General features: G+C 34.3%; 2 protein-coding genes across 2 annotated transcripts in view; both read left to right on the forward strand.

The window, feature by feature from the left end:
- The window catches only part of LOC106878931 (sodium/hydrogen exchanger 8), a 35,603-nt gene extending 27,444 nt beyond the window's left edge, over positions 1–8,159 (forward strand). The window contains exons 10-16 of the mRNA XM_014928295.2: positions 358–474; positions 976–1,058; positions 2,128–2,239; positions 3,335–3,477; positions 4,366–4,431; positions 5,466–5,609; positions 6,384–8,159. Coding sequence (XP_014783781.1) covers positions 358–474; positions 976–1,058; positions 2,128–2,239; positions 3,335–3,477; positions 4,366–4,431; positions 5,466–5,609; positions 6,384–6,512 — 794 coding nt within the window. The 3' untranslated portion in view covers positions 6,513–8,159. The remainder of the gene's footprint in view (positions 1–357; positions 475–975; positions 1,059–2,127; positions 2,240–3,334; positions 3,478–4,365; positions 4,432–5,465; positions 5,610–6,383) is intronic.
- Positions 8,160–13,499: 5,340 nt separating this feature from the next.
- Positions 13,500–27,769, forward strand: part of LOC106878932 (phosphatidylinositol-3-phosphatase SAC1) — a 55,306-nt gene continuing 41,036 nt past the window's right edge. Inside the window, exons 1-2 of the mRNA XM_014928297.2 lie at positions 13,500–13,612; positions 21,146–21,243. Of these exons, the coding sequence (XP_014783783.1) occupies positions 13,587–13,612; positions 21,146–21,243 (124 nt within the window). The 5' untranslated portion in view covers positions 13,500–13,586. The remainder of the gene's footprint in view (positions 13,613–21,145; positions 21,244–27,769) is intronic.

The raw sequence follows: 27,769 nt of genomic DNA on the forward strand, positions 1-27,769 counted from the left end.
GATGAAAAGACTTTGACTAACATACCTGATTAATTGATTGATTAACCAAATGATTAATCACACAATCAATTATTTAACTGCTTAAATAGTTAACCAATTGGCAAATTATAAAACAGTTAAATAGAATCAGTGCATGTGTTTATTATTAGCCAAATAACTCCCCCAAGATCCAGCAAAATCTGTTTCAACACATGATTTCACATCAAGTACAAAAAGGAATTAATCAAATCAAATGCCAAAAAATGAAATGAATGAATTCGTTTTTCTTTTTAATTGCTTATCAGCTATATTATTGATGAGAACTTTATTGAATTCTTCATTTCTTTTAAATTTGGAAATACTCTTTTGATATTGCAGGGATTATGGCTATTCTGTTTTGTGCTATTGTCATGTCTCACTATACACATTTAAACTTATCACCCGTGACACAGATAACAGTTCAGCAAACTTTTCGAACTGTTGCCTTCATTGCAGGTAATTTCCTTTTATGTTATTAACTTTATTTAATGCTTTTGATCTGATATCAGAAAATACATGAATACCATATAGGAAATCATGAATACTATATAGGAAGTTGCTTGAGTTTTTTTCTTTTCATATAATTATTTCCCTATCTCAAAAAATCTATATAGTGTTTGTTAGATGTAATGTCATATGTAACAAGAAAATCAAAATACTTATAGTTTGTAATATAAATTTGAATGAATAATAACAATACAATTTGAATTGAACGTATAAAGTGTTGTTTGCTGGATTGATGTGAAAATAAAGGGTGAATATTATTTGTTGACATTTGCTGCTAACAAAAACAGACATAATAGAGCAAAACCTGTAAAATTCAAACTTGTGTGCATATTATGAGTAAATTATATAATAGATTACACATGTATCTAGTCCAATATTCCTTTCTTTGATTTAACTATACTTATTCTCATGATATAACACTTTGCACAAATAATTAATTTTATTTTACAGAAACTTGTGTGTTTGCATATCTGGGAATGGCTCTCTTCAGTTTCCACTTAAATGTGAAGCCTTCTTTTGTAATATGGAGCATTGTAAGTTATTTTAGCATATATTTCATTGTCCTGCTTGAAATCTTTTATGTTAATACATTTGGGCACAAATAGGCAGAATGAAGATATACCTAAACATGAAATGAAACTACTGCATGACCTGTAACAGTTTCTTAAAACACCACCAATTGTTTTAAATTTCATGTAGTGTACCAATGGTAAGTCAGTGGTGGAGCCCATGCCATTCCTAGCTATTGATTATAGTCAGAAATCACAATTACAAAGGATATGGCTGGTACAACTGGGAATCAATCCAGTATCATGGTCTCAGCTAGCTCAAAGTTTAAAACATTCACACACATATACTCCTACAGCATTTTTATTTCTTACATAATTTTATTTTATTTTATTACTATATTGACCTAAGAACTAATACTTTCCTAAAAGAAATCATTGTTATATAAGTAAGCCTTTTAATAATATACTCCAAATTTTACTGTTTTATTTATCATGGTTCTGTCTTATTAATCATCCGGTGTTCCATTTTAGATACTTGCAATTTTCATTGTTGTGAGCTTCTTTTGCTTCATTGTACAATTACATTTTCAAGGAGATATCCAGTCCACTGCTACTCAATGGTAAATCTAAATTATTGCTTAATGATTGCCTTATGGTAGTTCATCACAAATGCATTTTATGTTTACTAATATTTGCATGTGGTCTCAGTTGTTTAGATCACAACTCACTGCTCCATGGTGTGTATGGAAGTCAAGTATCAATGAGATTCAAATGTAACCATTCAGCATGCACTGTAGATAGTGAAAGACTCTATATACCTTGAGTACCCTATAAATTTAGGTGGTAAGATGGGGGTTTTTGAATTCATATGTTCATATAATCATCATTTTCATAGTGTATATAACTGTCTGGCTACATCTTACTTAGCCAGTATAAACATCCCAGTCTCAAATAAAAATTCACTTCTGAATATCTCTTTTCATTTATCAATTCTTACTTATTTATTGCCTTTTATATTTAACTTAATCATTACTAATCTAATTTGTATGAATATTTTTAAATGTTTAAGAAGCTTCTTTATATTTTATTATAGGGTCTATGTCTTGGTGGAAGGGCTTTCAATATATTTCCTCTGAGCTTTTTGGTTAATTTTTTTAGAGAACACAAAATAACAAAAAGTATGCAATTTATTATGTGGTTTAGTGGTGAGTGTTAACATTACATTTTCATTTGTATTCCATAATTTTGCTATTTCCCAAAATCTTGAATTGAAATTAATACAGATTTTTATCATCATCTCTTTCTTCAAACTACTACGCTGTCTAATTTACTTTCTCAAATCATTTGTACTTAACTTTTCTTCTTAGTAAACACTGCACATCCAACAAATACTCAATCTATTTTCCCCTCATCACTAATAATCCTGTATATTTGAAACCCTTGTTTCATTGCCAAGCATTTCTTGCATATGCTCCAAAATATTTGCCTTCTTGCTTAGAGAGAGAAATTCTTTGTTTCCAACAGAATGAAAAAAAGTGCCTTCATTTCTAACTCAAGCCATTTTCCATGAATAGTTCAACTGCCAATGATCCCACTACAACTTTTGTGTAGGACTTCTGGTGGGGGTCTGAGCTATCAGAGCTAACTTATCACCATGTTGTGTATCTTAGTGAGATGTTCAAATGTGGGCTTGCAAGTGACCTGCAACCTTCTAATATTGAAATGGTTTCTTTTAGGTTGGAACTTTATAGTAATATTACCTTCTTTTATATCCTACTGCACAGCAATGTGGCCATGCACATGAGGAAACTGTTAAACATTACAGAAGTGGTAAAGACTGAACTCAAGGTATTGAGCCTCATAAAAGGGATAACAAAAGGCTATAATGGTTAGTGACATGCACTGCTGGAGAAGTTCACCCTTCTAAGCAAGCATGGTAAAAAGAACACTAAAATGATCATAGTAGTGACAGCTAGGAAGACCTTTCATTCTCATTCACCATACCATACTGCTTGTATTGTTTGGGATAGCAGTAGATTTCTTCCTATTCAAATATCTTCCTCCCCCCTTCATCCCTCTTGCTATGCTTCTCTCTACCCCTCATCGTAGTACATGTGAAATGTTAGGTCTTTCCTCTTACACTTCTGACAGCCATCACTCCTTCTCCCTAGAATGTTTGGCAGCAGTGCCATCCCCTGCAATGACTTCAGTATGAAGAAATACTTTTTTGAAAATTATATAACAACAGTTTCTATTCTGTTTATCTTTGTTTTGTTTTTTTTTCTTCTTTTTTTGTATAGGATTACGTGGTGCAATTGCATTTGCCTTATGTCTTCATTTAGAATTCTCCCCTGAGAAACGATATGTTCTTGTCACAGCTACATTATTTATGGTTTTGTTCACTATCTTATTCTTAGGAGGTGCAACCATGCCAATCATGAAGGTAACAACATTGTTTTCTTTTTTGTTTAATAGCAGTAATTTGTTGGGTTTTTTTTCATATATCCTTTAACAAAATGTCCATTGGTTAACCACAAAGTAAAAAGATAATCATCATCAATATCACTACTCACAATATTGACCTTCTTCATCAATTGCATAATAGTGTTATCTACAATTACATCTTGAAATTATCATTTATATTTCATATATTCTTGATATGATTCCTTCATACTTTACTGAATTTTGCACTATGTAATGATTCTCTCACTACTAAATTGTCTCAGTTAATCATGGAAAAGGCGTATTACTTTTCAAATTAGATGCTCAAACCTCTGTAAATTATAAACGTGACAATTTTAAGTTTCCAAGCTTAGTGTTTAATTTGAAATATCTTATTTCAACTTTCAGATTGCCTTCTGTATAATTTGTATATTTCAGTTTTTTCATAAAAGTTTTCCTTATGATCACAACTTAGCCTTAGAAATGTCACAGCAATAGCCAAAAGGTTATAACATACATGCATTACACACATACATACATACCACATCTGTCTGTCTGTGCATGCATGCATGCACACAGACAGACAGATGTTCATGTGTGTGTGCCAATGTATGAAACTTTCAGACCGTGAGTCACCCTGTAACTTCTGCCAATTTTTAATAAGAAAAAGATACATATTCAAGTTTTGAGTTCTATTTTCATATTTGCATGAAAATGTATATATGAAGTAAAGTTATTCGCTTTAATTAGGGCATGAAATATTTTCTTTTCACCAATAAATATTAAGTGCTTCTTCTATTCAGTCCAGAACAAACTTGTTTTAAGTATGTACCATATTAATCTTTTTTACTTTACATTTATTTACAATATTTAAACATTTTATCTTCAGTTATTAAAAGCAGATAAACGGAAAAAAACAAAATCTGAAATATCATTAAGTAAAACAAAAGAAATGGTAAGTTAATGCTTAAAATAAATTAAATAAAATTCTGTATGTGTTCTGTGGTTCAAAAATAATTATTGCAATTAAAGCTGTACTTTCTTCATTGATCTTATTTCAATTTTTTCTTCATTTTCTCACTGTTTACTTTTGTCAATTTTTTTTCCACTAAAAGTCATATATTTTTGCACTAATTATCTATTATTGTGCTGTTGTTACAATAACTACCTTTTAACTATATGTCTAGCTTGGTTTGTATCTTATGTCTATACCATAAAAACAAGAACATACTCTAACCACTACATTGCACTCTACACAGCATATTGTATAAGCTTGCTGTGTGGCTTAGAGACACTGATCTATATCATGTCTATCATGATGTACTTGCAGGTTGCTCTCATCCAATTATTCTGACATAAGTTTACTCAAACCACATTTAAAGTAGAACAAATAATTATTTAGGTTACTAATTAAAAATAAGAAAATTAAACAGATCACATTACTCTTTTGCCAGTACATAATATGCCTTTATCCAACAAGTTATGTTCTAGTTTGAACATACTATTGACTGTTGATTTTTATACGAAATATGAAATTATGTTATACCATTTGACTGTGAAACCACATGACATTACCAGGCAGCAAAGCACTTCATTTCAAATTGCTCCAATCTACTCATCTGAAAATGAACAGCAGCACAGCACTAAAAGAGTCCTTTCTGTTCCTTCAGCTTTGTTATTTGCTTGGTCAAGTGGTTGTGTATTTCAAAGTACATGTATCCTTAAAGTAATTTTTTGACAGAATCAGATTGTTACAATGTGTGACAAAGCTGGACGTTCACAGGTACACTCTAAATAGCCCTCATCTACTCAATTTTATTCACGAGGTTTGGATCAAATCAAACCTGTAGTTAATGACACTTGCTCAAGATACCATAGAGGAACTTCTTAAGCTTTTGGTCATATTGTGTTCATTAGGAATTATATAGTTCTATAGATTAAGTGTTTACATGGTTTTAATTTGTTTTAACTGATAGTTTTATTTTACAGGGAGATACTGTGGATTCTGAACACCTGTCTGAACTAACTGAAGAAGAATATGAAATCAATTTTGTAAAAACACATTTACGAGGCTTTTTACGTTTTGATGTAAAATATTTAATACCTTTCTTTACAAGGCGTTTTACAAAGCAGGTTAGTCTATTTGTTTTATGGTTACATTTAAACAGTTTTTAAATTGCTTAAAGGTAACCATAAAACTTTCTTGCCATTATAAATAGATTGAATAAGTAATTACTTCTGGTTGCCATGATGCTGCAGAGGTAACAGAGATTTCCTCAAAGTGGCTCCAGATCAGGAGATGCAAGCCATGGAAGGGGCAGTGCTTCCAGTGGTAGTGCTAACTGCTAAACTCCATCTAAGACTTGATTAACCTCAACTGAGTCACCTGAGTGAGGGTGCCTGATGTTGAAAGATTCAAACACTTAATGACCCCAGGAAGCATCACTATTGATGTGTCCAGGTGCATCACAGGATGATGTATGGAAAAACTTGTGCACAAAATGTGCTATAATATAAAATATGATAGCACAAAGAAGACAAAACCTTAAAAAAATCATACATATGGACTGTCTCTTTAAATCAGTGTTTCTCAACCTTTTGGTGAAAGGGCAAGCCCTTTCACCAAATGGCATTTTACAAATGCCCTCCCCATATACAAAAAAAAATAAATAAATAAAATAAAAAGCAGACGATTATTTTTATCAAACAGAACTAATTTTGTTCATAGTTTTTTGTGCTATCCTATCTCGCATGTGTTTCTTTTTAAATATTTGTGTGGATTTGTGATTCCTATGTTAAATTTTTATAGAAATTACTAAAGAAAGGGAAATTTGTATTTTTAGTGGTTTAAAAATACAAAAACTATTTCTTAGAATTAACCTTCAAAATAATTGTTCTATATTACAGGAAGTACGTGAAGGTCGCACACAAATGGACAATTTAACAAACAAGTGGTACAAAGAAGTGCGGGCTGTTCCATCAGATTCCAATTCTGAAGAGGACACAGCTTTCACACAAGAAACTATTTATCATTAAACAAGTTAATCTTTGGAATTCATGATACTTTTTTTTCTAAAGTAACAATCACTGTGATAAACAAAGCATCTGATTTTAATTTTTATTCATGAACATAACACAAACTAATTTATTGTTGATCTTTTACAAAATATTTTACGTGGTATTTGTTTTGTAATCTTGAATTAATTTTACTGTGGGCTGTTGATATTTTTTATAAAATGTAATTTGTAAATTGATTATAAATATTTAAAACTAATTCTAATAAAAGGATGTTCTTTTGCAAGGTTAGTTTTATCAATTTATCTCATTTGGAATCTGGATATCAACTTTTTTTTATGTATTTTTTTATATCTGTAAGATGGAAGAATATTGTTAGTAGAGCTGGTATAAAGCCAGATGGTTATTGTCTTTGTACAGACATAATGTCAAGAGCCAAATTCCAACAGTCAAACTGCTGAAAGTCAAAATGTCAACAGTCAAAATGTTGATGGTCAAATGCCAACAAGACCAAATTTTGATGGTCAAATTGTTGCTATTCAAAATGCAAACAGATTTTGTTTGCTTTTTTTTTATTTAGTAAAAATAATTAAAAATAACTCATTTTAAAATTGGGGTAATATATTAAATAGAAGGATGTCAATGATTTGCATTTAATGAAAAAGCAAAATACCATATATGTCAGCATATAAGACAACTGGGTGTTGTAAAAACATATCAGTAATTACTAAAGCAGTGGTTAACTACCATCAACCGTTATACATTGCTAACAACTCACCATACACTTTAGGAATTAAGGTTCAAATTTTATACATATATGTATAAGATGTTCCCATTCCTCCTATTTTGGAGGGGTACATTTTAAGGTTAAATTGTCAATTTATTTACACTGGCATATATGGTGAATATATTTTAAAACTAAACATAATAATAAGAAGGTTGCTAAAAATAATTTGTTTTAAAATTAAAGCAATTTATTGAATTGAATCAATAGATTGTGAACCATTGACTTTAAGAAAAACATGAGGGTTGATCAAATTATGAATTACAAGTTCCTTTTTAATACAATTGTTAATCTTGGTATATTTTTTTATTTATTCATATCACATTATCCCTAAGAGAATGTTAGCTTGCTAAAAGTTTGTGTAGCATTATATCTGTTTCTTCATTATTAACATTGTACACATCTTGTCAGGGAACAAATACTAATATTCCAAGCCACCTGATGAAGGAACCATTTTCTACGTTGAAATAATCTGTTGATCTCAAATGCTGAATTTTGTGCTATAAACACTGGCTCAAGTGAAAATAGCAACTTATTACTGTTACTGTGGTAAATTTATTTATTGTGGTTTATTGCTGTTTGTTGCAGCTATTTCAAAGTCCACTGTAAATGATTATGGATAAATATATCTCTCTTTTTAAAAAAAATTTAAAATTACATTATCTTTTTGTATTTATCCATGATAATGTAGAAAGCCATGAGTAATATTTTAGTTTCAGAAACAATAGCATGAAGAGTATAAAACTGTATTCTGTGAGACTCAAGAAAATGTTCCATCACTTATCTACTTCTTTTCCATTACTACAACTTTTAAATTTTCCATTCATTGTTAAATAAATATAAACATCCTCACTTTCTAATAAAAAATTTATCAACTCTTGTTATTAGTGTTCAATATTTTGTTTCATTATTGCGCCTTCTTGTTCACCATTCACTACATGATAATAAGTCTTTATGTGATAATGTACCACCTCATACACTTTAATGTAGTTTGCTCATACAATTGTTACTTACAGAAAGCAGGCATAGGTATGGCTTATGTTATTAAGAAGTTTGATTCCATTGTGTGGAACCCTGGACAAATGTTTTGTACTACAGCCAACCAAAGCCTTGTGAATGGGTTTGGTTGACTGAAACTGGAAGAAGTTCATCAGATGTATAATTTTGTTTACATTTGCACTTCTCCAAAAATCACTGAGCAAGAAACACTGACATTGTTATAAGGGTGGGCTGAAAAGTTCAGAGGCCAACTATGAAGGAGAAATGCTAGAGCTGTGAAATCTTACATGCATTAATTTCAACCCTTCTTATTAATAACTGCATTGTTTCTTTCCATGTAAATTGATAGCTCTCTGTTCAAAGAACTCTTCAAAAGTAACTAGTAGTAACTTTTTTTGAAAATGGATGAAATTTGGCATCATTGTGTTATCAGGTACTTGTAGAAAAAGTGTTTAGCCCCCAAAGACATTCATGCTGACATGGTTGCTACATTAGGGGATGATGCTCCAGCTTTATTAACAGTACAAGTGGACAGCTGAATTTTGGAGGTAAAGGGAGAGTCTTGAACATAACCCTAGGTCTGGTCGTCCTGCACTCTGCCATCATCAACACAAACATTGATCGTGCTCACCATATGGTGATGGAATACAGGCATTTGACCATAAGTCAATGCTATTAACATATGTCATGAGTGAGTTGAGAATATTCTACACAATTCCATGAGTGAGTTGAGAATATTCTGCACAATGAACTTGGCATGACTAAAGTTTCTGCTCAGTGGGAACCATATCTTCTAACACCTGATCAAAAGCACACCAGGCTGATCACATCATGGGAAAATCTGACTTTGTTTATAGCAGATCCAGCTGGTTTCTTTGAACATTTCCTAACCCAAGATGAGTGTTGGCTTCCTTTGAGCCAGAGACAAAGAGACAATCCATGCAGTGGATACAACACTCCTTACTTGATCCAAAGAAGTCCAAGGTCATTTCCTCTGCAGTGTTTATTGACTATCTTCAGAATGGTCGCAGTATCAATGGAGAATACTATGCCAACTTGCTGAAGCAGTTACAAAAGGCTATCAAGACCAAGCACCAAAGAAAGGAGTCTTGTTTCATTAGGACAGTGTTGTAGGACACAAGTCCTTGGTTTCAATGACTGTTGTGCATAACTAGCTTTGAACCAGTTGATCACCCTCCCTATTCTGATTTCACCCCATCTGACTTTTATCTGTTCTCCAACATGAAAAAACACTTGTCTGGGAACCAGTATTGCAGTGATGATGACAACCTATCTGCTATTGATGACTTTTTTGACCAGCAAGATGAAAGTTTCTTCACCAATGGGATCCAAGCACTGCAACAGTGATGGAAGAAGTGTGTGAACTACAAGGGGGACTGTTGAAAAATGAACCACATTTGGTCACATTCCATGAGAAGATCTTGGTCAGCCTACAGACTTTTCAGCTGACCTTCATATTTCCCTTGTTAACAAATCATCCACCTTCAAAGAAAGATTTGTGGAATAAGAGATCTTTTCGTTAAAAAAAACCTATAAGAGTTAACACCAGGTAGGGCATCCAGCTGTGAAACTGCTTCCATAATAGATCTAACCCATGGGTGTAAAAATAAACAAAGATGTTGCTTCATCTGATTGCACTATGCATTGCTTCATGTTCTCCACTGCTTTTAAAATATATATGACTTGGACTGGTAAATGTGAATGATTATGAGAAATCTTTTGTATAATATCAGCACAAGTTACAATCTTAGCTTTGCAATGTGATCATTTCTCACTGAATATATTAGTTTTTCATTTTCTGTTGACAAAAACATTTCCTATATACAAATATTTTCAGCCACCTTTAGCACCAGTTACAAATTGTGAAGTAGTAATAGTGGGTTGGGTACATGGAATATAAGGATATACATTAGACAGCTAAGTAAAATCACAGCCAGCCACCCATTCAGGCATGTCATTTATGACCATGCCCCCACTCCTTCTCCCAGCCAAGAGGTCTCTGCTTTGCATGTGCCGATGCCACGTAAAATGCACTTGTACCAGTGCCACATGATGTGCATTTGTGTTGGTGTCATGTAAAATGCACACATTCCAGTGCCACATAAAGGCACCTAGCACACTTTGTAAAGCGTTTGGCATTAGGAAGGAGATCCAACTGTAGAAACTATACAAAATAGACAACTGGAACCTGGCCAGCTCCTGTTAAACTGTCCAACCTATGCCAGCATGGAAAATGAACTTTAAACAATAATGATGACATCTGCTTCATGGCTAATTACTACATTCAAATACATGCTTCTACAATTCCAGCTCATCTAGTTTAGGAAGAACTTCACATATTGTATATTGTATGAAATATACTTCCTTACATGGTTAGTGTTTTGCAAAATTGGCCTAAAAGGAGTAGAAAAGCAAAACCACCATGACAAAGTAATGTTGTGAATACACTGGTTGTTATGCAGGAACTATATGCTAGAATGTTCGAACAAGTGGTATGAGTAGCAACCTTTGCCAGTGCTAGAGAGTGATCAGATGAGACTCATGGGATCTGCCATACTACACACATAAGCTGCAACATAACCAACCAAATATCACTCTCCATCAACATAGCTATACCTGCAGAGCTGAAATTTAGTGAAGACAAAGAACAAGAAAGTTAAAAAATACCAAGACCTAGCATTGGAAATAAAATGCATCCATAGAGCCTCAAAAGTGAGTGCGATACCCATTGTGATTGGTGCACTTTGGACCATCTCAAAGAATACAATGTTCTGGCATGTGAAAAAGTTAAGGATTTAATCAACAATGAATAAATTATTCTATGTCAATAAATAGTTACATGGAGAGAGAGAGAGAGTGAAAGGCTAAAAGATAGCAATAAATGTGGGTGATAGTAAGACAGTGAATGAATGATAAAGATAGAGACAGGCCAGCATAAGAGATATTGGAGATGATGCAGTGATGTACACATGATGGTAGAGAGATGGAGTAATAAAGATTGATGGTAAGGTAGAGTGAATACAAACAAATCTAATGCTATCCATCATTACAGAGAGAGCATGGTACAGTGAATGATAGTTAACTGGGTTTTGAAGAGGGCAGTAAGTAGAGAGTTGACAAGTTTTTTCATTATCTTCTTTTTTTTATTTCAGAGTAAGTATCATAGAAAAAAAAGTGAGAGATTGAAGTTCATTATATTTCTTATCTAATATATTTAGTAGAAAATAGGCTGTTCCAGTGACATTTTCAGGGCCTCCTAGACAGGTGATATTGATGTAAATGATGATCTTGAGCAGTTGTAAGAAAAATCTGAACAGTTCTGAGAATGATGATTGGATGAAAAGTCAGTGTAAGTCTGGGAGATGAAACATATCAACAGTGATTTGATAGAATAATGGACAGGGTATGTAGTAAGTCAATTTTAGAAGAATATATGACATTATAATAGTAATACAACAGGTGATGTGAAAAAACAACTCATCTATGGATTGTTGATGAATTAATTTTTAAGCACTGGTGTTGGTTGCCACATAAAAAGCACGTAGTGCACACTGTAAAGTGGTTAGCATTAGGAAGGGTATCCAGCTGTAGAAACTGTGCCAAAACAGACTATGGAACCTGGTGTAGTCCCTGACCTTGCCAGTTCCTGTCAAGCTGTCCAACACATGCCAGCATGAAAAACTTATTAAATGTTGATAAGGATTCAAATGATTTTCTTCTTGTTGCAGTCTGATATATTTTGTGTATGAAGCAGTAAGGCTGTTGTGCAGTTGTGTAAAGTAACTCAGTGTGGTTCTTATTGTGCTATGATATTGGCAACATAAAATATGTAGGGTTGCAATGAGGGATCAGCAGAGGTTGTGAGGTTTAGCATTTGCAGTAACTTCGAGAGTTTCAATTGCAAACTATTCATGATTGGAATGTGAGGCACAAAATTCCTTAATATATGTAGTAAAGGTGGCAAACTGGCAGAATCATTAGCACACCAAGCAAAATGCTTAGCAGCATTTCATCCATCTTTACATTGTGAGTCCAAATTCTTTTGTGATCAACTCTGCCTTTCATTCCTTTTGGGATTGATAAAATAAGTACCAGTTGAGCACTGAGGTTGATCTAATCAACTTACACCCTCTCCTGAAATTGCTGTCCTTGGGCCAAAATTTGAAACCAATATGTGTAGTAGTTGAGTTTTTGTACTCTTAAAAGACACAAGGCCTTTGTGTATCATTGATGATGATTCTCAAGACTCCTATTCAAACATATTGAGTCGTGTTAGAAGTAAAAGCAACTGGTAGTGGGAAAAATAGGAAAAGATGTCCTAATGAAAACGCCACGTTTTTTGGGTTAAAGCAGTGGTTCCCAAACTTTTTGGGGCTGCTGCACCCTTGATACCCAGGTCACATTCCTAGCACTCCCACTCCAACTAACCATAAACCTCTTTCTGAAGCAAATTCAAAGCAATTGTATTTCACAAATAAAACTTAACCTAATGAACCCATTATTTTGTTGTTTTTACATCAATCGCGACCCCATTATCGCCCCACTTGGAACTTTCCATCACCCCCATAGAGGCAATACCGCCCACTTTGGGAACCACTGGTTTAAAGTAAGAGATGAGCATTTACAACCATAATCAGTCAGTAAAGAATTTATGAAGAGCTGACCAATTAAATAACTTGTCTGATCACAACCAGTGATAATGTATATTCTGAGTTACATTTCAATGTAAGATTAGCTATAATAACGAAGTGGTAGTCAGGGGATGAGGTTGACATTCATTTTAGTTTTTCAGGTGTACTTGCCAGGCAAGTGATTCGATCTGAGGCTATGTGTTGAAACTAAAACAATTGCAGTGGGAAAAACACATATTAGACATTCAAAAACACAAAACTATTAACTTCATTTTAAACATTTATTGTTATATGGTGTCGAAATTTTCCTCGTGTGAACTGCAACCTGGTTGCTGACGAAGCTATATTGCATTATTTTAGATGTACACTTCAAATTTACCATTCAGAAAGCTCATAAAGAGCTGAGTAATTCTAAAAACAAAAAAGAAACCAAACAGCCTTTCGTTTTTAACTCGTAAATAAAGCTAATCCTCAATGGTTTGTTTTTCAATGACTGACTGGAAATGCAGTTTTAATTAATATACAAGAGTTACCTTTCTTCTCTTTCTCTTTCTCTCACCGCCCAAATTTGATCTTAATTAGCTCCCTTAGAGAACCTGTCATAACGGTGTAGCGTTTGCTACCTTAAAACGTCTTCTTTATCTCATCTGTGATGAAATCATGGCTGTTCATGAATCTCTCCGATTGTAAGTTGTTCATTTATTTACAAGTGTTATAATTTTAGACTTATTTTTTTTTAAATTGTATCTTAATTTTCATATTGGACAAATAATTATAATTTTCTTTGAGAGTGAAATAATTTAATCTCTCATTATCAACATCATGCGATTAGTAGAAAAATAAATTAATTAAATATTTGTTAATCAGAATATTTTTCGTTTACTAGTTAATTTCTTACTTACAAAAACGTACTTCTTATCCTGTTAAAAATGCTGACACTGTTTATTTGTGTAAAATCCCTTCTCTGATTTTATTGCATCTTCACTATATTTTGCATATTACGTCGATGTTCATTTACTTCATTTTCATCTAAATTAGTTGTCAAACCTTATTTCCTTACCTCTGTAAACATTAATATTCCAATACTGTGAAGGAACCTTTCTATCTTATTTACTCACATAGTTAAAGTTAATTTTATATAAATTCAAGTTAATATCGTTTATTTTCTACTGCATTGAATTAATAATTCGGAATATTTTAATGCTATATTTTCAACATATTTTACATTAATTTTTGTTTAATAGACAACTTTTTTTTTATTTTATGATATTATAAAATGATAGATGTTTTTGTTTTTTACTTTTGATTGACCTAACTATGTTAAGAGTGGGCGTTATTCCTTTATTGATGTATTTCAGTATTTAGTTGTTACTAAATATACGACCCTATATTTTAGACAAGGTGAATAGGATATTGTGACGTGCATATCTTTACTGGGTGGTATCAGTTGCGTAAGTGAATTGGTTTTCAATAAGAAATCGAAACCATGCTGCAGAATCGACCTGGGAGTTTATCTCGATATCCACGTCTACTGTATGACAATCGACACATGCTTTAGTCAGTTTAGTCTGAATTTATTCCTGCATTAAAACAAATAGATTTATACTTTTGAGTGACTCAGAAAATCTGCTAACGACAATTTTTAAAATAATAATGTTGAATATCTTGTCGCACTATGATTCCCAAACTTTTAATTTTTTTTGTTTTCATATTTTTGTCTATCTGTCAGAGCTATTCGAAAGTGTGGGTCACCCACACACATAACTATGGAAGATCGTGATTGATAGAATTTTAAATTGCACAAGAATAATTTTTAATTTTGTTAATTTAATAAAGTTTGGTAAACTTGATCAACTGATTTCTTTCTGAAACTTGTGTCATTTAAAAATTCTCTTTGATACTTCATGTACACTACTTAGCTGTTCCTTCAATAATTTCAGTGTCTGGTTCAAAAACATATAGTAGGAATCTCAAATAAATATTCTAATTATTGTCTTTGTGGAGGGAAGTTGTATTGCCACACTAATGATGGTTAATTAGACCTGATTGAGAAAACCTCTGACTAAAGATACAATAACCAGTATAATGCTGCTGCCTTTTTGTATGTTAGAGACTATTTTATTCAATGTATCCGATCTTTAAAATGATAGGGAGAGTCATGAGAGATTTAACTGCTACTTGTAGCAATTTTAATGATCTCTTAGAAACACCCTTGTAAGCTTGTCCAATATGTTTGAAGTTACTTGTCAGTAGTGTCGATTGATGATCATACTTCCTATCTGCTATCTTGGGCTTACATCATCTCATCTGTGATTCCTAATTTCTTTATTAGTTTGTTTACACTACTTATCTGTCAACTTGTGACACTTTCACCAAGCAGATATTACCTATTGTTTTACTTAATCAGTATGTAATCAACAGAGAAATCAGCAATCTGAATGAGTTATTATTAGTACAGTTAGAATGATTATTAATTGTTAACTTGATCAATTGAATTTTACATTTTGATATTGATACACAAACTCTAGCTAAATTACAATTCCCACCACTCAGGCCATCAGGTATTTTCAGATGCCAACTGCATCAGACTAAATAATGTTCCAGTAACAAAGTTTATAAACACGAAGTATTCCACTTTAAAATATACATTCCTTAGAAATGTATATGCACTTAACTACGTATTACAGAATAAAGTTTCAACTAGAGCTTCAACTAAACCTCACAATAACTCTTTCCTATTGTGTCTGGGAAGACAAGATAAAACTGTAATTAATATATGATAACAGTGCTCAGAAATAGCATGATACTCCAAAGATGCCTCACCAGAAACAGAAGAATTGAAACTCCCTGAAAATTAGAATCACAGAACATTGAAAAGTTCTAAACCAATGCAAGATAACAAGAATCAGGAATAGCAGAATATGTGATATGGTGTGAAGATGAGAATCATATTCTGTTATGGATTAATGTTTTTGTTATAGACAAAGTGGAAAATATAGAAAGTAAGATCCAGTTCAAATAGTGCTAAATGAGACCATAAATGATTTACTAAATTTATTTCCAAATTAAAAGGGAAAAAGGAGAGATTTGTCAAACTTCAATTTTATGAATTTCATGCATTGAAAATTATTACTCCTTGCTGCCCACTATTTTTATTTTTTAATCCAGGTGGTTTTGCAAACTACACTTGTAAAGAAAGTCACCATATAGTCTGTCCACTTGAAAATCCCTTCTCTTCCATGTGTTTTTTTTTCTACTTATTCATAAGAACAACAACTACCACTCTAACAACTACCTACCTGTCACCCTATCTTCCAATATCCCAAAAGTAATGAAAGAACAATTGTAAACAACCACCACCTACCTCACCTCACTTTCATCCATTTCATAAACCAGCAGTATGGTCCCTGTAAATCCAGATTTTATGGAGATTTGCTCTCCTGTCATACTGCCTTGAAAACTTCAAACTATATCTGGTATGACAATTTCCTAGCTAAATGGGCTAAATCCATCTCTGTTCACTAGGATCAGTATTCTTATTCACTAATGATGATCTCTCTAATTCCTATTTCATTAATTTTGGTGTAGGTTAAACAATGGCTATATCTTGTAAACTGTTCATTAATGATCTATTTGATATCATTAATGTTTTAATTGTTGTTTTAATACCACTCACTTTTATATGTATGATACTATTTAATCCTCTTAACCATCTGCACTCTGGATTCATTTATATGCAACCTGGATACCTTACACTAAGCATTCACTGCTTCCAAGGACAATGACCTTGACAATATCCACCAATGGAGATTTGGTAACCAAGTCAAACTCAACCAACATTACACACATATTACACATATATGAGGTGGTATCAAAAAGTTCCCAGACTAGTTCTGTAGTGCGCCAACTGATGGCAGCACATGATTGCATGCACAGTGACAGCTGGCAGTGACCTTCATGAGACAGTGTGCCAAGTATCATCACTGTGTTTATTTTGCAAATTGTGAAGTTTGTGTTTTTGTGATCTGTGATTTTGTCATGGACTGGAACAAAGAGCTAACATGAAAATTTTGTGCTAAACTTGGGAAGTCTGCTACAGAGACATTAAGCATGCTTTGGCAAGCTTGCAGTGATGAGGCAATGGATTGTATGCAATGTTTTGGGAGGCACAGGCATTTCAAAAGTGGAAGAACATCCCTGGAAGACAATGAGTGATCTGGAAGACCTGCCACAAGCGTCACCCCCAGAAATGTGGTATTGTGCATTGGGAATTCATCCCCCAGAGCCAGACCATCAATTGAGAGTTCTATTGCAATGTTTTGAAGCATTTAAGGGAGGACTTTCAATGAAAGCGACCTGATTTATTGGGTGCAAAGAATTGGATTCTTCACGACGCCAAAGCACTCTGTCACAGAGCTCTCCTCACACATGTGTGTCTTGCCAAAAGTAACATGGTATTGCTTCTGAACTCGCCCTATTTGCCAGATTTAGCACCTGCGGACTTCCCTCTCTTCCTAAAGATGAAAATGCCATTTTAACACTGTTGTCAAAGTCTAGTGCGAATCACAGAAGGTCCTCAACTTGCTTATCGAAAATGACTTCCAGGCCAGATTTCAAAAGTGCCAGGAATGCTGGAACCAGTGTATTGCTGCACAAGGTGACTATTTTGAAGGAGATGATGCTAAAACTTAGGTAAATAAGTTATTTTTTATTAGACATAACTAGTCTGGGAACTTTTTGATTCCACAATGTATCTGGGAGAGTGCTGCTGCTACACACATGGAAACCTAAAAACCACTGTCTTCTGTGCCTTTCTATTTCTCTGAATTAACACACTACATTTTAACAAAGACCTACTCAACATATCTTTCTTCCATTTGTTATTCTTACTTTACCTCATCAACCCATACTCCATACTAAACATTTTACCAGTTTGTTTATGTATTGGTTTTGCAAGATTCCTGATGTGAAATCATGTGTTGAAACAGGTATTGTTATATTTCAGGAGGATTTTTTTTTCTTTTTCAAATAAACACACGCACTGTTAGATGAGATACAGTTCAGTTTTGTGCCAGGTAGAAGCACCACTGATGCTATATTCCTGGTACGGCAACTGCAGGAGAAATACCTAGCCAAAGATAAACCCCCTATACTTGGCTTTTGTGGACTTGGAGACGATCCCTTATCTGGTGGGCAATGCGGAAACTGGGGAGTGACGAATGGTTAATAAGGGCAGTACAGGCCCTATACATAGATGCCGTTAGTAGGGTTAGGATTGGAAATTAATGTAGTGAAGAATTCCGGGTAGAAGTAGGGGTTCACCAAGGATCAGCCCTCAGGCCCCTCTTATTCATCATAGTCCTCCAGGCAATAACAGAGGAATTCAAAACAGGTTGCCCCTGGGAGCTCCTATATGCTGATGACCTGGACCTCATAGCAGAATCACTACCAGAACTAGAGAAGAAATTTCAGGTGTGGAAGCAAGGTTTAGAATCAAAGGGCCTTAGAGTCAGTGTTGCAAAGACCAAAGTTCTAGTAAGTAGGAAAACGAACACAGCACACACCCCTTCAGGTAAGTGGCCCTGCTTGATCTGTAGAAAAGGTGTAGGTAGAAAGAAATGAAGCTAGCATGATTCGCTGGATGTATTATGTCAGTGTGCACACATTGCAGAGTGTAAGCACCCTGAGAGAAATGATAGACATAAGAAGCATTGGGTGTGGCATGCAAGAGAGATGTTTGCATTGGTATGGTCATGTACTACAGATGGATGAGGAGAGCTGTGTGAAGAAGTGCCACTCCCAATCAGTGGAAGGAATCTGGGGTAGAGGGAGACCCAGGAAGACATGGGACGAGGTGGTGAAGTGTGACCTTCGAACGTTGGGCCCCACAGAAGCAATGACAAAAGACCAAAACCTCTGGAGGTATGCTGTGAGGGAGAAGGCCCAGCAAATAAAGTGAGTTCACAGCTGTAACCTACACCAGATTCGCATAACCAGCCCACTCAAAAGTACCTTGGATCGTAGGGCAACATGCTGTGCTTGAGGAGACCTGTTGAGTCAAGTACATCAATATCAAAACCAAATCAAATGGAAATTGTAGTTGTGACCCCTGTGGTGGTAACACGTAAAAAGCACCGTCCAATCGTGGTCGATGCCAGCTCCTCTGGCCCCTGTCTCGGTGACACGTAAAAAGCACCCACTACACTCTCGGAGTGGTTGGCATTAGGAAGGGCATTCAGCTGTAGAAACACTGCCAGATCAGATTGGAGCCTAGTGCAGCCTCCTAGCTTCCCAGACCCCAGTCGAACTGTCCAACCCATTCCAGCATGGAAAACGGACGTTAAACGACGACGATAATGATGATAATGTCACATTTTCTATATGAGTGTGTTCGCATTTTCGTTACCTATGTTAGGCCGATAACTGACAAGTGTATGTGTGTGACGGTGTATGTGTCTGTCAGTATACAATTTTGTGATGACTGACACACACACATCTAAAGACAACCCACACAAGGATAGAGATAGGCTTCACATGTGCATTAATGTATGTGTGTGTGTGTGTGTCTCTTAGTTTACGTATGTAAACTCCCCCCCCCCCACAACAGTGAAACGCTCTGATATTGAAACTTTACTTGCGGCCTGGACTTCAAACAAGCAACAACGTTCACTTTCAAGTACTACCAACATGATTTGCCTGATTTAACACCACTCACAATACTCGCAAATATATCTGAAAAACAAAATATTATTCTGGTTATTATAACAAATTCGGAAACTTGGCGAAGTTGAAAGCCTCAGCGGCTCTTTCAGTATAATTACAGAAATTTTATTCCACTCCTTCTAACCAGTTTCAAGATAATGTTTTTTAACAGTCTTTGTATTCTTCATCAATGTATCAACGTCACACAACCTTTTTACTGCGTTACTCAGTATTTATTCTACAGCCTATAATGTTACACAGTTCAAAAACAGCATCTTCCTTTTTATACACTTGGTTCAGTACTCGTTTCAAAATTGTAAAAAAGTTACAAATTAAGAAATTGCGGTGTAGATAGAGGGAAATTAAAATTTTGAAAATGTGATTTCTGGAGAAAATCGTATTAACCCCCTTTTATATGATGAAACAATACATAGTTTCTGATCCTTCTTAAGAACAGAAAGCACTTTCATGCAGACCCATGCAAATTGTACCCTTGCCCTTCACTATTAAACAAAAAGTAACTTCCATTAACTATATATCAGCTGTGCCGATTCTGCCCATAAGAAAGGAGCAAATAATACAATGTGCTTGAAGGGCATAACACCCTGGCAATGCTGGAATGCATTGCTAGTTTATATCATAAAAGGCACCTAAAAGAGGTTGAGTTAGGATTTGCACTCTGACCTCATAAAACCTCTCACCAGCCATGACTACTCAAAACAGACCCATGGGTTAGAGGGTTGTTGTCTTAGTGGTCCATGAAGAGTAAGGAAGCACCAACAAATGGTGAATGCAGTGACACACTGTTACTGTGCATGCCCTCATACTACTACAACTACTCTTTATATTGTTGGGTGGACATGGTTAGAAAAGCAGACTCTGTGAATTCTAATTGAAAGTGTTCGTTAAAATAAAAAATTATGAATTACTAAAATTTTTTCTTAGGCATAATTAAAAATAGAATCTCATTTGATATCTCTTAGACACAGACATGACTGTGTGGTTAAGAAGTTTGCTTTGCAACCACATTGTTTCAGGTTCCATCCTATTGCGCAGCACTTTGAGCAAGTATCTTTTACTATAGCCCCAGGCTGAACAATATCATCTGAATGAAATTGATGGAGAGAGACTGTATGGAAGTTTGTTGTGTGTGTGTGTGCGTGCGCGCGTGTGTGTGCATTTGTGTCCACTCGCCCTGACTGTTTTGCAATGTGAATTGGTTTGTTTACATCCCTGTAACATAGCAGTTTGGCAAAAGCACCAACAGAATAAGTATCAGGCTTAAAATAAGTTGATTTGTTACATTAGTCTTACAAGGCAGTGCTCCCTCATGGCCACAGTATAATAACTAAAACAAGTAAAAGTGTAAGAAACTGAAGTGCATGCATATTTCTCCAAAATTATTTCATTTACTTTAAACTTTATTAGTTTTTAAAGCATAACTTTGATATTTAGTCTTTTCAAATTCAAACCAAAATTGAACATTTTCCCTAATTTTAAAATATTAAATTTTCTAGGCATATTACATCAGAAAAATTCATTATTGAAGCTAAAGATTCAGTAACTAATGAGTTATTGGTTATTGATCGGGTGACTCAAGAGATAAATCTGCAAGGTGAGTTTTTTTACTGATTCCTTTATTCATTTGTTTACAATATTTGAAGAAATTATTCATATATAGACTTTACATTTAGATGTAATATACTAATATCCTTATATAGATTGAAAGTGTAGATCTTTACGTATGCAGGGTGAAAACTTTGTCAAATAAAGGACTGCTTGTAATAAAGTTGACTCTATTGTGGACACTGAAATCAGACCTGGGCTGACTCCTCAGGAACTATTCTAAGTGTTGTTGTATAACATTGTGTTCTTTTACTGTTAGTGATTGGTGACCTTTTTGAATGGCCTCTATGTGGGTCAAAACAACTAGAATGTCGTTTGGGCACACATGGTTCCTCCAAGGGTGCTTTTCACTAAGAATTCAAGGCAATCAGTATGTTCATTGTAAAAACATTGAAGTACTCTGAGCAAGTCCCACTGGCTTGCAAACACTGTCAATCTTTCCCTTATACATATATATAACTTCACATAACAACAAACACACACAGAATAAAATAAGGATTCAGATAGAACCAGGTATTTGTAAAGATATGCACCAGGTAGAGTTGGATAAACCTGTGGTTCCAGCCTATGGTTGGTAAGTATCAGATAGGATATTCCGGTTGTGTACACAGAGAAAACCAACCCTATGGGTATTTTGCTGGTCCAAAGCATGTGTTACATTGAATTGTACATTATTGGTATACTCTAGAGTGTCTGACAAGTTGCAAATCCCCTTAGTGTATTATAATCAAGTTATCCCTCTCAAAATTCCTTGTCTTGCAAATTACTTGGTGCTGGTACCATGTAAAAAAGCATCCAGTGCACATTGTAAAGTGGTTGGTATTTGGAATGGCATCCAACTGTAAAAATCATGCTAAAACTGACCTTGTCTGTGTTTGTGCCATGTAAAAAGCACTGAGTCCACTCTGCATAGTGGTTGGTGTTAGGAAGGGTACCCAGCCATAAAAACCCTGCCAAAACATACACAGTAGCCTGGGGTAGTCTTTTACCTGTGGCCAGTTCCTGTCAACCATCCTACCTATGTATGTATGGAAGACAGAAGTTAAATGATGATGATGAGGAATAATAACAAACGATGGATTATTGTGAGCTGACAATTATCCATCATCTCTGTTATTATTCATTTGATTATATATATATATATATATATATATATATATACATATATATAGTTGTATTCTGTTTGGAATGTGGTAAAGTACAGTATAAATCTCATTTACCTTCAGAATTACCCAGTACTATTAGTAGTGTTATATACTTCCAAGTTTAAGTTTGAATATTCATTGTGTGGATGTAAAATTGAAGAAATTGGAGTTAAGAAGGAATATGGGACATTTATTTATTATTTGCTACAATTGTTTCACTGCAATGTAGTTCTCCAAGAATACAGATATTTGATTATGCAACTGTTTGCATAATCAAATATCTGTATTCTTGGAGAACTATGTTGCGTTGAAACAATTGTAGCAAATAATAAATAAATGTTCAACCATACTCCTTCTTTTTGACTCTAATTTCTTCAATATATATATATATATATATATATATATATATATATATTTGTAGTGTAATATATGTATTCATATAATTATGTGGCTATCACAGGAAGCTCCCCTAGCAGACCTGGCTAGCAAACCACATTGTAAACTAGAATAGAGGAGTGTAATGCAGAGTTCTATGCAGGTGAAATTGAGGAAATCTGATTGATGAAATTATTTCATGAGTAGTATATAAACTAAAAAAGTCAGGAAGTATGAGAGGTGAATACATTTATTTAATCACTTGTCATCCTTAAGGTTACAGCTGTTTCGCCAGCCTTCATCATGTAAAAATAATTTCAGTGTATAATGAATTATTTTACAGGGTGGTTTGCTCTGCTTGAGTGGACATGTAGGCTAAGTAAAATTATGACTGTTCATGCATACAGGCTAATCTTCTACATCTCTCCCTCAACCAAGTAATCCAAATCTTGTGGCTCATGGGTGTTGGTGCCATGTAAAATAGCCAGTACAGTCTGTAAAGTGGTTGGCATTAGGAAGGGCAGACAACTGGAGACATATCTGTCCTACTGTTGACATCATGTCAAAACAAACAAATGGAGCCCGGGGAACTCTTCAGCTGGTCAGCTCCTGTCAAACCATCCGACCCATGTCAGTATGGAAAACTGACATTAAATGATGATGATGTCTGCACTAATATGCATGCTATGCATTATACAATGCAGTTGTATATTTACAAATCAGTGCAGATAAAGAAAGCTAGAGCATCAGATCACTAGAACATCATCATGGCCATACTAATGTTTCAACTCTCAAGTATCCATGCAAAATTTACTCTTTATAAATACAATGTATGGAAGACCCATACTTAATAAAATTAGCTTGGTATGATCATTAAAAATATAAATAATAAATATATTTTGTTTCATATCGAGGTGCTGTATCTAAGTTCAGGAAACCAACCGTCCTTAATGTTAACAGGAAGGGCTAGGAAAGGAAGTAAAGTAGTTAAATTAAATTTTTAAAATATTGAAAGTATGTAGAAGTACATATAAAAATATAACAAAACTTAACACGAATGAATTCAATAGGAAACAGACAACTGGAGACATAAAAATTAAACTAAGAGATAATACTGAAGAACAGTTATTTTCAAATAGGGTCAAAAGGTCTCAAAATATTTTCTGTCTAAATAAACTGTGTAACCATGATATTCTAGTGATCTGATGAGCTAGCTTTCTTTACTTGTTCTAATTTGTAAGTATACAGTTGTATCATTCATAGCATACATGTTAATGCAGACATGTAAAATGATTTATTATACACTGAAATTATTATTATATGATGAAAGCTGCAAAACGGCTGTAATCTTAAGGATGACAAGTGGTTAAATAAATATATTACCTTCTCATACCTCAGCTCACCCTGTGTTACCTAAACTGTAAAGTATCAATATGCAAGTGCTTTATCATACATTGTGTTACTGCTCTAAAGGTTAAAAAAGAAAATCAGCCTATAAAATCTTGAAATCACAGAGGATCTTTACTAATGTAAATGCAGTTTTTGTAAGCGGATGTTCAGAGAGTAATAAATATGTGAAATGTATATAGCCTGCAGTCTTTTGACTAATTGTATCTGTATGATTTGGCCGTAACTGAATGCTTATCTATAGCAAGTATAATGCAAAAAAATGTGTGTGTGGGTAAAATATAAGCACCAGTGTGGTTAAGAAGCTTGTTTTGCAACCATGTGTGCTTGAATTCAGCCCCATTGTGTGGTACATTGGGTCAGTGAAACCTTGTGAGTTGATTTGGTTGACAGAATTTGAATGATGCTTGTTGTGTGTGTGAGAAAGAGAGAGGGAGAGGTGAGTGCATATATGTTTGTCTCTTCCTGTTTTGACATTGCATAACTGTTGTAAATGAATAGCATTCATTTTTAATAATCTGCAAAAAAAAAAAAATGTCTGGACATGAAGATCTTGCTTGAAAATGGGTCAGGAGTGATGACAGGAAGGATATCTGACCATAGGAAATTTGCCTCATTAAACTATCTGACCCATGTAATTATGGAAAAGGAGACATTAAAATGATGTTGGTGATATATATAAAGTCATTCTCATTATTAAGATCATTTTCCATTTGCTTTCCATATGGCATGAGTTGAACAGACTTTAACAGTCCAAGTCAGTTTTTATTTGGAGCCACTCTCCATTTAGACAGTTTGGGTGGCCATGTTTCAGTCATATATTTTGATTTGGATGTGATTTCTACAGTTAATATTAACCAGTTTACAGATTGTATCGTGTGCATTTTATCATGGTACCAGCATTAGAGAGGTTGTCATATTCTCAAAAAAGGGTCCTTTTTGACCTTATATTGTCTCCATATGTTCACCAAGCACTTTACAAAGTGTATTAAGTGCATTATACTGTAGTACCAGCACTAACGTTGCCTTGCACCCTCAAAACAAAAGGGCTCCTCATTGTTCCTTTCATTCCTACAGGCCAGTGTGATAAACAAAGTGGGTTTAAAGAGAGGGCAAAGGATGAACTAGGGTAACAGGAGGAAAGAAATAAGAGCATGAAGAAAGAAGCAGTGAGAGAAAGAGTTCTAGAAGGAGTTATAAAAGAGACAGTAATGGTAGAGTGTATTGAGAGTGACAGTAGTAGCAGAGTGTATTGAGGGTGACAATAATGGCAAGGGATAAATAAGAGAAAGGAATGGATAGTTTTAAAAAGGGGGTGATGGCAAGATTGTAAAAGATGTGGTTAGCAGTATAGAAGGGCAATGCTAGCTGGTAAGAGGAGTGGAGTATGTAATGAGTAGTGCTGGTGCTGCAATGTAACAGTAGATAACTGAGGGAGATAAAGCTGGTAGAAGGGTAGAATGAATTTGATGCAAGACCTCATTATTCCAGCATGATCATGAAGGAAAGAGATAATGGCAGCTACATATTTGCTTCAGATATGAGAGCAGGGTTGGGTATATCAGATACCAACAGATGTGATGCAATCACTTAATTACTCGAGTATTGAGATGAGAGGGAAGCAGTAAATGCTGATACAAAGGTGGGGAGAGAGAGAGACTCTGTGTGTGTGTGTGTGTGTGTGTAAGTATGTTTGATGGATGTCAATGAAAGCAGCTAAGTAATATTATCTGGTAAGGAAGTAAAGGATATCAATAGAACACTAACCTAAAAGAGGAGGAGTGTTGGCTAGAAGTACTCGGGTAAAAGAAACGGATGTTCAGAAACCAACAGATCTTTGCTCAAATAAGCAAAAGATACCTGCTCAACACCATCATCCATTTCTCCTGATAAAAGAGTATTAACCCTGAAATATAGAAATATAAAGTAAAGTTTCTGCATTGCATTGGCTTTTGAACAATTTTCAATCTTCAAATGTCACACAATGCTTCACTTAAACTATACTATGCATGCATATATATATACTTATTTATATATATATATGTATACATACTTGTATGTTTGTTGTATATGAGTAGGTTAACATTTATTTATAATTCTGTATTGTAACACTTCAACTACTTATGTGCTTCTAATTTGAAGACTAAGTGAAAAATCAAGAAGTTTGTCCTTTGGGTTATTGAATATCAGAAAAAGTCAGGAAATGCTAATCACCTGTTTGTTGTGATGAAATCATATTTTACTTCTCCAGTAAAATATGGTGCAACCAAATTATGATATAATGTAGTTTATAATGAAAAGAAATCTGTGATGATGCAGCTGCTGGAATGCTGACCATGAAAGTTGATACCACAAACATTAAAGTTCATCTTGATATGTCACAATTACTATAAACCGATATACACCATCATAAATTTCATCTGACCTGTTTTTTGTTTTTTTTTTCACCATTTATATGACTATATTCACTAGTTGATGAAAATAAAGCTAGCTAGCTCATCTAGCACTTTAACTTACTTGCAATATATTTTTACTTTTACTGACCAAATCAATCTAATTTTGTGTAATTTCAGCCTTCCATACATTGTATATATAATGTCATTCTAAAAATATACAAACACACCATTGAAATCTTGCAACTACAAGATAGAGTGTGATTAATTCAAAGCAAAGTGAATAAATATGCACTACATTTGACAAAGAAATCTGAATGCTAAAGGCTAAATTACAAATTTATTTTGTGCATCCTATTCACTGATATGATCAAATATTGCAGGTGAAACATAGTTAATTAATAAAAATAGTTTCTGAGAATCAGTAGTGTCTATATTAGCTGTATCTGAAACATTGGAAAAAGTTCCAAACCAAAACAGCCATTCTTTAGTTACTACTATTAAGATTGCAAACAAGCCTTTCTGATCCTAAAAATCTCTCCATTAAAATTTTGACTGACCTATGCAAGCATGGCAAAGTACCTTAAATGATGATGACGAAATTGTAATAAAGTAATTTATAGAAAATAAGCTCTTTTCAGAGCGATTGAAGTTTAACCTCAAAGAGAGAAATTAATCTTAATATATAAAACAGATTATCACACTAAAAATTATTTTGGGTTTCACTTAATATTTTTAGTAATCACTGCATTTGTAAATTAAATTTCCTCTTTTACTTGTTTCTGTCATTAGACTGCAGCTATGCTGTGGAACTGCCTTGAAAGGGTTAGTTGAACAAATCACTACCCTACCTTCCATACTTATTTAAGTCCGGTGCTTATTCTATCAACATCTTTTGCCTAACTGCCAAGTTGCAAGGGAATAAACAAATGCATGCACACACACACATGATGGGCTTCCAGTTTCCATCTGCCAAAGTCAGTCACAAGGCATTGGTCAGCCCAGGCCTATCTTTCGAGCGACATCGTTGCCAGTGCCCCTGGACTGGCTCATGTGCGGGCGACACATGAAAACATGAAATCTTTCGAGCGGGATCGCTGCCAGTGCCCCTGGACTGGCTCATGTGCGGGCGACACATGAAAACATGAAATCTTTCGAGCGGGATCGCTGCCAGTGCCCCTGGACTGGCTCATGT

Source organism: Octopus bimaculoides, chromosome 1 (assembly GCF_001194135.2).
Source record: "Octopus bimaculoides isolate UCB-OBI-ISO-001 chromosome 1, ASM119413v2, whole genome shotgun sequence".
In the NCBI taxonomy this organism is placed as follows: domain Eukaryota; kingdom Metazoa; phylum Mollusca; class Cephalopoda; order Octopoda; family Octopodidae; genus Octopus; species Octopus bimaculoides.